Here is an 11,566-nt window from a genome sequence, read left to right on the forward strand (position 1 = left end):
GCCTGCTGTGGGTGGACATCTGACAGACCCTCACTGCCCCCCCCCGCCCCAAGCCAGGCCAGACACATCAGCCCCGGGGTCACTTGAGCTTTTATTCTGGGAGGAGCAGTCGGCCTGGCTGACTTCTGCACCCCGAAACCGGCTCACTGATCGCCGGCGTGTCCGGCTGAGTGCTCCAGCGCCCGTCTCCTCTGCAGTTTCTCTGCCAGCTCCGCCGTCAAATCTGCCAACCCTGGGGGACGGGTGACCAAGGCCTCAGCCACACCAGGGATCCCCAGTCCGTGCTGTCCCCCCACCCAACACCCACTCACGACCCGCTGTAAAATCTGTGGGGCCCCATGAAAAGTGAAAATGCACTCAAAAGCCCTGAGGAATTTCAAGACAGCAGGGCGTTAGAGCGTGGGGTGTTTCGGAGTACGGGTCCCGTGTGACGGCGCCGGCCACCTGCATCGACCCCCACACGCCTCACCTGTTGAGGGGAAGAGAGTCTGCATTGAGCCGACTGCCAGCTTCTTGGCCAGGCCGCCGTGGAGGCCTTTGGGCTCTGGAGGAGAAGGCAGATGAAGAGATGGAGGCTGACGCTGGCTCCCGGCTGGAAGGGGGGGCAGGAGGGACCCCCTACCTGGCTTGGGGGCAACGGGCTGCTTTAGAGGCTTTGCCTGAACCTTTGCCAACTTCCTGGGGTTCAGGACCGGTCGACTGCGGGAAGGCACTGTGTGGACAAAGGTGTGTGTCACGTCCGGCTTTCAGCCCCCTCCCCCTGTCCCCATCTCACCTCCACGCCATCCCCACCTACCATCCTCATTCACGTAGTTGGCAGCTGGGGCGTCTCCAATGGGGATCACGTAGTTCTCCTCCTGGTTCAGGAGCGGGGCTGACCTCTCCTGGCTTGCCACAGGTGTGATGGGCACGGGAGGCAGCTGCTTGGGGCCGCCCGAGGCAGGTGCGGGCCCTGGTGGGAAACGGCAGTTACCGTCTGGGCCCACGTGGTGCAGGGACACCTCAGCGTGGGTCTGTGTCCCTCCAAATGAGGATGCGTGCATGCCCGCTGGGGTTCAGGCACGTGACCCTGTGCGTGCGTGCGTGTGTGTGTGTGTGTGTGTCCCCGCGTAGTATAAACAGGGACCCTGAGGGAATCTGCATGGTGGAATATATATAAAGGGTGTGTACACACACACCTACACGTGTGTACGTGCCTCACGCTGTGTGGACACTACCTACGTGCTCAGGTGCTCGCCTATATCATGTGCGCACCCCGTGTACCTAGAAATGTCTGAATTTGCACTCGCGAGTGAGCATTCGTGTGTACACGTGTGGTTGTGGCTTAGGTGTGGGTATGTGTGACACAGGACTGGAACTGTGGGACACTTGTACTCACGCATGGGTGGAGCCCTCGGCCATGTAGCTGTCTACACGTGAGCTTCTGATTATGTAGACGGACGCAGTGCGTGTGCGTGTGTGTGTGCACATGTGTGTGTACGTACATACCCGGTGTGCACAAGGGTCCCCCCCCACATCTGCCCAGCCCGAGGAGGACCAGACTGCCCACCCCACAGACCTTTCCAGCCTCCCACCTCAACAGCCAGCTGGATGCCCTCTCTGGGTACTTTCTTGCTCCAGGTGAAGCCCATCTCTACCTACTGAAATCCTTCAAGACCTTGAGCAAACACCCCCTCCTGCAGGAAGCCTTCCTCCTACTCTGCCCCCTTTCTCTCCCCAAGTCTAGGCACGGCTGCCTCCAGCTCCAGGTTCCACCACACAGGGCTGGGAGTGTGTCCAGCTCTCTGTCTCCCCCTCCACAATCCGGAGGGCAGGGTCTGGGTAATTTCTGGGTCTTTTGTAGAAGATTGGACACGGGCAGTGCTATCACCTGGGCCCGGGGCTCCGGGGGTCGACCGCGCCACCCACACACTCTCGCCGTTCTCTTTATCCGCCTCCACGTGGCCTAGAACAGAGAGTGGTCCTAGAGGAGGTGCGGCGGCCGGGCATTGACCCAGGGGTGGCCCGTGGGGGCAGGAGCCGGAGAGGCACATACTGGGCCCCCCCGAGTTCCCTGAGGCTGCACGCACCTAGCACCTTCTCATAGTCCTCGTCCAGCAGGAAGGGCACCAGCGCCTTATTGGTGTGTGACACGAAATAGTCGACCACTGCGTCCAGTGAGGCACAGGAGAACTGGAGGCGGATGGGGGTCACAGTCAGTGCTGTTGCGGAAGGGGCGCAGACCCCACCACTGCGCATCCCGGGACCCCGGCCCAACGCTCACCGGCTCCTCCACGTCGATCACATACTTGGGGCCCTCATGCTTCACCTTGTAATGCCGGACCACCGACGTCCTGCACAGGCAGTGGTGAGTGGGCGGACAGGCTCAGGCCAGGGAGGACCCCGCCCCTTGTTCTGGCTCCGCCCCCACGGAGGGCCTAAACTCTTCCTGCTCCCCTGCACACTGACCACACCCCGTCCTGGCGTAGCTCTCGGTGGAAAACCAGGCCCTCAACTGACCGCACCCTCCCGGAAGACCCTACCACTGGTCCTGGCACTGCCTACAGGGAGGACCATGCCCTGATGGCTCCACCCCAGGAGCCCCCGCCTACCGATGGCTCCGCCCCCGGGGTTCTGTCTCCGCTTTTAACTAGCCCGACCCCTCACCAGACTATCTCAAAGGAAGCTTTAGTGTCAGGCTCTGATCCGCCCCCAGAGTGACTCCACCTCCAAAGCTTGAGTCAAAAGCCACGGGGAGGGCCGGGCCATGACTCCACCCACAGGTTCTGACTCCGCCCCAAGGGCTGGTTACCACCCCTGGATTTGATTTCTTCCCTGCTCCAGATGCCCAGACCCAGCTCCGACTCCGCCCGGAAGAGCCGATCCTAATCCAAGGGTCTGACCTCTCCTGTAGAGTCTCGTCCCCGCTCCAGGATCTAACTCCTCCCCTAAGGGGATCCACCACTCTGCCTGGCCTCTAGCCCCGCCCCCAGGCTTTGACACAAACTCACAGACGCACCGACACAACCCCCATCCCGGGGCGGGGCCAGCCTCAGGACCCCACGCCCCGTAAGCTTTGGCCCCGCCCCCAGGGCTTTCCCCCTGTCCCAGCTCTGACTCCGCCCCCATGCTTGCCCCTCCTCCCACCGCGGCTCCGGAGTCGCGCAGGCGCACCCATTGAACGTCTGGCGCGTGGTGACTGACACGTCGTCCCCGCCGTCCCCGCTGGGTCGCAGCAGCAGGTTTCCGCAATCGGGATAGCGCTCCAGGAGCAGCTGCGCCTCCAGCCTGCTCACCTTCAGGAAGCAGCTGGGGCCGGCCGCGTCCCTCACTCAAGGCAGGCCCTGCCCCTGGCGCCCAGCCACGCCCTCCCGCAGAGCCCCGCCCCGGGCCCCACCCCCCACTCCCCGGCCAGTCCCCTGCACCTCCACCGGTCTCGGAAGACCTAATTCCCGCGCACCCCGCTGGCCTCCCCGACTCGCCGGCCCCGCGCCTCGTCCGCCGCCGTCCCGGGGCCGCTCGGCGCGGCGGGGCACTCACGAGGGCACCTCGAGCGTGCGGCGCGCCTCCTCTTTAGCCAGGGCCTCGGCCATCATGTACAGGTGTCCAGGCAGCAGGGTCAGGTTGGACGGGACACGCATCTGAGGGGCGATGGGGCGCCCGAGGACGCCCGGCCGTCAGGGCACGAGCGGCTTGTGCCCGTGTCACCGACGGGCACCCTGAGGCTAGGGTGCGGGCCGAGCCAGGATGGGAACCCGGGTCTGGGGGCTCCGCAGCCACGCAGGGCCAAAGAAGGGACGTGAAGACACTTCGCTGATGGGGAGGACAGATCAGATGCTAGAATGAACGTAGGGTCTCAAACCCAGCGGCCTGCAGGGGCCAGGCTGGGGACAAATGACTAAAAGAGAAATCAGGAATGTTGACGAAAACTCCAGGCTTTTAAGTTATGGCAGGTAACTTCCACATTTTTTATGTCTGTGGGCGCCACCTAGCTCACAGGCCACCGTGTGGAGGAGGCTGGTTTGAGGGATGTCGGGTGGAAAGAGGAAAGAGGGTTCTGAGCAGGCGAGCCCTCTTACCTCTACCACCGTCAGAATGAAGCCTTTCCACATCTCGCGAGACTCCAGGCTCTCTACCTGGGGAGGGAAAGAGAAGAGCCCGTGTTGGTGAGCCTGGGCCCATTCATCTGTGAAATGGGAGTGAGGAATAGTAGTTGTTTTCAGGGTTAACTAGTAAGGACGGGTTAGTTTAGGATTCTGAACAGAAGTCCTTAGTAATGTGGAATGCTCTTCTGTAATGCCACCGAATCAACGTTTATTTATTTATCTAATTATTCTACATCAACATATTTTTAAAGATTTTAAAAAATTTGTCCATTTGAGAGAGAGAGAGAGAGCATAAGCAGGGGGAGGGGCAGGGGGAGAAGCAGACTCCCCACTGAGCAGGGAGCCCAATGTGGGGGCTCAATCCCAGGACCCAGGATGATGACCTGAGCCAGAAGGCAGGGAATTAACCCATTGAGTCACCCAGGCGCCCCCTACATCAACTTTTAAAACAATGGATATCAGATCGTGCATCTCCTGTGCTCTAAGCCCTCCTAGGATTCCTGCCTCCTTTGGAGTAAAAGCCCAAGTCCTCCCCAGGGCTCACACAGGGCCCTGCACCAATGGCCACCCTCCTCTCCCTGCCCCCCTCTCTCCCTCCCTTTCCCCCTTTCTCCCCCCCCCCACCCCGCTCCAGCCACACAGGCCTCTCCCTGGTCCCCCAACATGCCAGGCCTCTGCTAAAGAGCCATTTCACAGCGATCCACATTGCTGGCTCCCTCTCCTCCTCCCGGTCCTCAGTAAGGCCTTCCCCAGTCACCCTGGGTAACGCTGTACCCCAACTCCCCTCTGTCCTTTCCCGAGCATCTCCCGCTGCCAGACACTCCAGACATTTCACACATTTATACTGTTATTTGTGTGACCCCCACTAGACTCTAAACTCCACAAGGGTGGGGATTGTTAATTGTCTTGTTCACCGTGCAACTAGGAGAGTGGCAGGCACACAGTAGGTGCTCAATAACGTTGGCTGAAAGATCGCATGAGGGCAGTGACCATCCGCGTGGCTCACGTCTTGTTCTGACTATTTTATGCGTATTATCCCATTTTGCAGGTGTAGAAACCAAGGCATAGAAAAGTTGAGTGAGCCGCCCAGGGTCACCAACCCAGTGGTAGACCCCGTGTGACTCCTTGCTGGTGTGTGTGAGTGTTGAGTGTGACAGGGAGCGATGGACCTACCTTGAACTTGATATCTTGGTTCCGGAGGACCAGGCTGAAATAGAATCCAGGGTCTCTCGAGCTTCCCCAGGGCGCCTCATCGGTAAGCCTCACAAACGCTGTTAGGCCTAGCTTCTCCACATGCTGGGGATCCAGAAGCAGGAGTCTGAGCACCAAGCTTGTGGCTTGCCAGGCCCTCTGACTGGGCCATACCACCCGCACTCTGCTTGGTCCTTGAGCTTGGAGCGGGGAGACCAGCTCTTGAGCTCACAGGCCCGTCCTTACCTGGGAGTCCCGATTGCTATTATAGAAATAGAGAGTACAACCCTGGAGGCCTGCCCAAAACTTCTTGTAATCCTGGGGACAAAAGGTAGAGAGCAGAAGGTGAGAAGGCAAATCGGTACCACCATGATACCCACTGCTGTCTCAGGACCTTTGCACTGGCTGTTCTCTCTGCCTGGATACTCTTTCCCCAGATCTTCACACAGTTTCCTTCAGCACCTATGTTGGGTCTTTGAACAAATGTTGCCTTCTTTGGGAGGCCCTCCCCTCCATGGCCCAGCTTCTGGGGATCTGTCATTCTTTGAGAAAGGACCAAAGAGAACTTGGATGAGATGGGCGATGCAGAACAGCCCCGCAGTGACCAGAGGTAGGAGCTCTAGGAGAAAGTTGAACTAGCTATCCACCCACCCACCCATCTATTGGCTCATCCGCACATACGTGCATCCCCCTTCTCCATGTCCACCCCACAAATATTTATTGGGATCTCCTAATTTCATGAGGTTCTGGGCTCTAGAAGTACTGTCGATTCGGGATGTCTCCCAAGGATTCTGAATTAGAACGGCCCTAACTCTCTGGAGGTCTGAGGGGCTGATACAGCTAAGACTGTAAGATTCTAGGGTTTTTTCCCAGCAAATATTCCCTGAACACTTACTCTGCACCCAATTGTGTTGCAGGCAAAATAATAAATGGGACGTGGCTTCTATTTCAAAATGGATCATCTTCCAGAAGAATATAGAAAGCATAGATACTAAAATCCGGGGCACCTAGGCGGCTCAGTCGGTGAAGCGTCCGACTCTTGGTTTTGGCTCAGGTCATGATCTCGGGATCCTGAGCTCAGGCCCTGCTTAGGTCTCTGTGCTCAGTGGGGAGTCTGCTTGAGGACTCTCTCTCTCCCTCCGTCCCTTCCCCCCTTACACTGTCTCTCAAATAAATAAATAAAACCTTAAAAAGAAAAAGCATAGATACCAAAATCCTCCAGGGAAGAGAGATTAGTACCCCAGGAGGGACAGACCCTGAGACTTGAGATCACAGAGGACAAGAAAGGCCCTCCAAGTGGGAATCTGGGAAGACTTCCTGAAGGAGGGGGTACTTTAATTAGTCCGTAATGATAATGAGGATAGTTCTCATATTGATGGCTAGCAACCATTCATTAATCTGCCTATCGTTCCATCCATCCGCCTCCCTATCCATCTATCCATCCATCTGTTCATCCACTTATCCACCCATCCATTCATCTGTCTATCCATCCAACCTTCCACTTATCCACCCACCCACCCATCTGTCCATAGATATATACAGACATTTAACATTTACTGAGCACCTACAATGTGCCAGGCCCTGGGAACAGAGCAATAAGTGACTAAACTCAGCACGGTCAGACCTGCTTCCTCATGGACCCACTATATACCATTGCACAAGGTATCTAGGTGCTCTGTGCCTCAGTTTCCCCACCTATAAAATGGCCATAGAGGTGTACCTACTTCAGAGGGTGTTGTGAGAAAGGGGGACCTGAATACCAGTAAAGCACCAGCACTTGCGGAGTCAAGCCCACCGAGGGCTACCCCTCCCCTGTAACCATGACTAGGGCCCTAGCGTACCCATTTTGTACTAGAGGAAGCTGAGGGACAAAGACGGAGTGTCACTTGTTCAAGGCCTGGGAGTCAGGAAGGCGTAGAGCAGGGATGTGAACCTGGGTCTTGCACTCTGGGGCCATGCCTTTCTGAGCCCCTGTGGTCTCGATGCTGTCTAGGCTGGGGAGGATGTGGGCCCTTGGAGGCACAAGGAAGGGAGGAGGGAACTGCAATGATGGTGGCTCTGGGGATGAGCAGTGGGGGGGTGTCTGGGGCTGGAGCAGGAGATGAGTGTGAGCAGTGGGGAGGGAGAGATGGGGCTTCTGGGAAGGAGTATCTGGTCCTGCCACATGTGGCCCTCTCAGCCCTCAGCTGTCCCCACGTACCACCTGTCCTGGCCTTGAGACCCCTGTAGCTGAGGTTCAAGGTTACTTAGGGGCTGGGGGTGGGGCATGGGAGTCAGAAGGCTTCCCATTTCCTGGTAGAAGTCCCTGATCCTGCTTGTTTCCAAGAGACAGAGAGACCAAGAGGGAGGCACATGGAGACAGGCAGGGAGAGGCACAGAGAGAGAGAGAAATCAGCCCAGTGGTGGACAGAACCTTTTCCGGCCCCCAGCACATGCCCTGCTCCATCCAGTACCCACCCCGCCCCCTGGGCCAGAGGCAGAGTTCTAGGCTCAGAGAAGCGCTGCCAGCCACCTAGGAGCCCAGCTGTGCCAGCAACCTGTCCGGCCTTACCTGGTCACGGGGTCCCTTCTTCTCCAGAAAGCTCTCATAGTAGTGTGAGGGTAGAGCACCCTTGTGTTTGGGGACCCGGGGTGGGCTTAGGGCCGAGGCCATGGCCTGGCCTCTCCTCCAGTGGGTGCCCCAGCTGCGCCAGGAAGCAGAGAAACAGGTTCCAGGGGAATTTCCTCTTCTGTCAGCTCTCCAGCTCCCTCCCCTGCCAGCAATGGGCGGGTGCTGGGCCCGCTTGTCCTAGGGAAATCCCAGCCTCTCTGGTCTCCCCCGGAGGTCTGGGAGGCCTGCAGGAGTTACGGAGGAGGGAGCCACTGGGAGGCTTTCAGTGCCAAGCAGAGACTGGGCAAAGGTTTCACCTGGAAGAGGGACCTGCCTAAGCAAAGGTCTGAATGTGAGAAAGGGAGGAGCAAGGTGTCAGAGTGGCAAGGGAGGTGTCCAGAGAGGACACTGCAGGAACAGAGCAGGAAGGTCTCAATGCCCCTTAGGCTGCCTGCACTTAAGGCCAACCTTGCCTAAACCTACAAAAAATCTGAATCTCAGATGCTTAACGACTGAGCCACCCAGGCACCCCTTCAGGTGCCCTTTTTAAAAAAGTTTTTATTTAAGGGGCACCTGGCTGGCTCAGTCGGTAGAGGACGTGACTCTTTTTTTTTTTTTTTAAGATTTTATTTATTTATTTTGACAGAGAGAGACAGCCAGCGAGAGAGGGAACACAAGCAGGGGGAGTGGGAGAGGAAGTAGCAGGCTCCCAGCGGAGGAGCCCGATGTGGGACTCGATCCTGGAACGCCAGGATCACGCCCTGAGCCGAAGGCAGCCGCCAAACAACTGCGCTACCCAGGCGCCCCAGAGGACGTGACTCTTGATCTTGGGGTCATGTGTTTGAGCCCCACCTTGGGGAGCAGATTGTATTTAAAAAAAATCTTTGAAGTTTTATTTAAATTCCAGTTAGTTAACATACGCATTATATTAGTTTCAGCTCTACAGTAAGTATAGTGATTCAATATTTCCATATAACACCTGGTGCCCATCATGACAAGTGCCCTCCTTAATCCCCATCCCCTACTCCTCCCATCCCCTCTGGTGACCATCAGCGTGTTCTCTATGGTTAAGAGTCTGTTTCTTGGTTTGTCTCTCTCTCTCTCAGCATCATCTATGAATCAACTCCTTCCAAACTCCTGGTTCTGTTAATATTTTGCCCTCCTCCCATGAGCCACTGTAAGTATATAATAATAATGCAAAAGATTGGAATATTATGAGAATTACCAAAACGTGACACAGACACGAAATGAGCAGATGCCGTTGGAAAAATGGTGCTGCTTGACGCAGAGTCACCACAAACCTTCAATTTATTCAAAAAATGCAGTATTGGGGCGCCTGGGTGGCACAGCGGTTGGGCGTCTGCCTTCGGCTCAGGGCATGATCCTGGCGTTCTGGGATCGAGCCCCACATCAGGCTCCTCCGCTATGAGCCTGCTTCTTCCTCTCCCACTCCCCCTGCTTGTGTTCCCTCTCTCGCTGGCTGTCTCTCTCTCTGTCAAATAAATAAAATCTTAAAAAAAAAATGCGATATTAGTGAAGTGGAATAAAGTGAGGCACGTTAGTACGAGGTATTCTTATACATTTCTTGGCATTTTCCATGAAGACCATCATGTCATCTGCAAATAAGGCTGGTTTTGTTTCTTCCTTTCCGATTTGTATGCCTTTCATTTCCTTTTCTTGCCTTATTGCACTGGCTAGAATTTCCAGGACTGTGTTGGGTATAGGTGCCCTGTTCCCTCTGTTACAGGGAAAATGTTTAGTCTTTCACCATTAAGTAAAATGTTAACTGAAGATTCGCGGACATTCTTCAGCACGTGGAGGTGGTTTCTGTCTGTTTCTAGTTTGCTACGAGTTTTATCACTCATGGGTGTTGAATTTTGTCAAATGCTTTTCCTGCATCAGTTGAAATGCTCTTTCGACCTTTCTTCCTTAGTTTGTGTGTTAGTTTTCTGTGACTGCTCTGACAAATTATTGTAAAGGTAGAGGCTTAAAACAACACAGCTGTGTGACCCTGCAGATCTATACGAGTCCTACACGGATCTCACAAAGCTGAAATCAAGGTGTTGACAGGGCTACATTCCTTTCTGGAGGTTCAAAAGATGCATCCATTTCCCTGTCTTTTCCAGCTTCTAGAAGCTTCTTGTATTCCTTGACTCACGGTCCCCTTTCTCCACAAATCCAGCAATGCAGGTACAATCCTTACATCATCTCACTCTCAATTTCTCCCACTGTCACTTCTCTCTTCCACTTTTAGGAAACCCTGTGATGACATTGGGTTCACCCAGATAATTCAGGATAATTTCTTTAAAGTCAGTTGGTTAGCAATTTAAATTCCATCCACACCTTAAATCCCTTTGCCATGTAACCTAACATATTCACAGGTCCTGGGTATTAGGATGTGAACATCTTTAGGGAATCATGACTCTACCTACCACAGCCTGTTAAATATGGTGGATAACATTGATTCTCGAATACTGACCATAGTATGTAATTTTTTAAAAATATATTGCTGAATTCTATTTCCTTATATATTTTTAAAAGATTTTATTTATTTGATACACAGAGAGAGAGAGAGAGAGAGAGAGCACAAGGTGTGGGGAGGGGCAGAGGGAGAGGGAGAAGCAGACTCCCCACTGAACATGGAGCCTGACTCAGGGACCAGAGATCATGACCTGAGCCCAAGGCAGACACTTCACAAACTGAGCCAACCAGGTGCCCCTATTTCCTAATATTTTGTTAAGGATTTTTTGCATCTATTCATGAAGAATATAGTCTATAAGTTTTCTTTTCTTTCCTTTCTGTTTGTTTGTATTATCCTTATCTGGTGTTGCTATCAGGTAATGCTATCTTCATAAAATGAATTGGGAAATATCCCCTCCTCTTCAACTTTCTGGATGAAATTATTTAAAAGTGGTGTTAATTTCCTCTTTGAAACTTTGGTACAATTCTTCATCTGGGCTTGGAGATTTCTTTTTGGGGAGTCTTAAAATTAGAAATTCAATTTCCTTAATTGTTATAGGGCTGCCTGGACTTCATACACATAGCAAAAAATAGCCTTTGGAATCTATTCAAGAGCTGTCTGACTTGGTAATCTCTTCATCTGATGAACTGTCTTATAAAGTTGATAACAATACCTGCCATAAAGGGGAGTCATGAATGGTTAGTAAGGTCACAGCAGTTTAATTTTATTTATCAAAGGCAATGGGGAGCCATAGAAGGATTTAGAGCAGGGAAGGGAGGTGGTCATGGTTGCATTTTAGTTAAGATCCCTCTGGGACCAGGGCGGAAGATGGATGAGGAAGATGGAGAAGCCAGACGTCTGGCCCAGGGTGTTGAGAACAAGAGTCAAAGAGAACGTGGGCAAGGATATGGGGCTATAAACTGAGGTCAGAGTCTGGAGATGCTAGGGAATGCCCAGTTTGTGGCTGGACCTGGGAGGGGGGTGCGGGGCGCGTGGGGAAACTCCAAAAGGAGGCGTGGACTTGACAAAAATTTATCCAGCTCTTATTAGATGTCAAGCCCTGTTCTTTAACAACCCCAAAATAGATATTATTGTTCCCATGGTGAAACACAGACGAGGAGCCCCTTGGCCAAAGTCACAGGGATGGGAAGTGGTGGAGCGGGATCTGGAGCCAGGTCCGGTCGGACTCCAGACCACCCTCCCTGAACATCGCGCCCCCACCCCCAATGTCCTGTCCCC

General features: G+C 54.2%; 1 protein-coding gene across 3 annotated transcripts; it reads right to left on the reverse strand.

Annotated features, from left to right (window-relative positions):
- Positions 1–72: 72 nt before the first annotated feature.
- STAP2 (signal transducing adaptor family member 2) lies at positions 73–8,177 on the reverse strand. Of its 3 annotated transcripts, XM_057311433.1 has the most exons (13): positions 7,828–8,177; positions 5,523–5,594; positions 5,255–5,381; positions 4,059–4,111; positions 3,520–3,620; positions 3,154–3,288; positions 2,264–2,333; positions 2,070–2,172; positions 1,871–1,945; positions 797–952; positions 623–712; positions 470–544; positions 73–232 (listed from the first exon to the last, which is right to left on the reverse strand). In XM_057311433.1, exons 1-13 carry the CDS (start codon positions 7,927–7,929, stop codon positions 144–146), a joined length of 1,248 nt encoding a protein of 415 aa, XP_057167416.1. In that variant the 5' UTR covers positions 7,930–8,177; the 3' UTR covers positions 73–143. The 3 variants fall into 3 exon arrangements, with proteins under 3 accessions (XP_057167416.1, XP_057167414.1, XP_057167415.1); XM_057311431.1 differs by having other exon boundaries at positions 470–712; XM_057311432.1 differs by lacking the exon at positions 1,871–1,945 and having other exon boundaries at positions 470–712.
- Positions 8,178–11,566: the final 3,389 nt, after the last annotated feature.

The sequence above is a fragment of the Ursus arctos genome, unplaced genomic scaffold, assembly GCF_023065955.2.
Source record: "Ursus arctos isolate Adak ecotype North America unplaced genomic scaffold, UrsArc2.0 scaffold_14, whole genome shotgun sequence".
NCBI lineage: Eukaryota > Metazoa > Chordata > Mammalia > Carnivora > Ursidae > Ursus > Ursus arctos.

What these genes read in the sequence shown, in the direction of transcription:
- STAP2 (XM_057311431.1), bottom strand. Translation starts at nt 7,929, where the DNA reads ATGGCCTCGGCCCTAAGCCCACCCCGGGTCCCCAAACACAAGGGTGCT. An exon ending in CGCACGCTCGAGGTGCCCTC is followed by an intron (nt 3,289 to 3,519) that starts GTGAGTGCCCCG and finishes GGCCGGCCCCAG; the next exon opens with CTGCTTCCTGAAGGTGAGCA. An exon ending in CAACTACGTGAATGAGGATG is followed by an intron (nt 713 to 796) that starts GTAGGTGGGGAT and finishes TTGTCCACACAG; the next exon opens with TGCCTTCCCGCAGTCGACCG.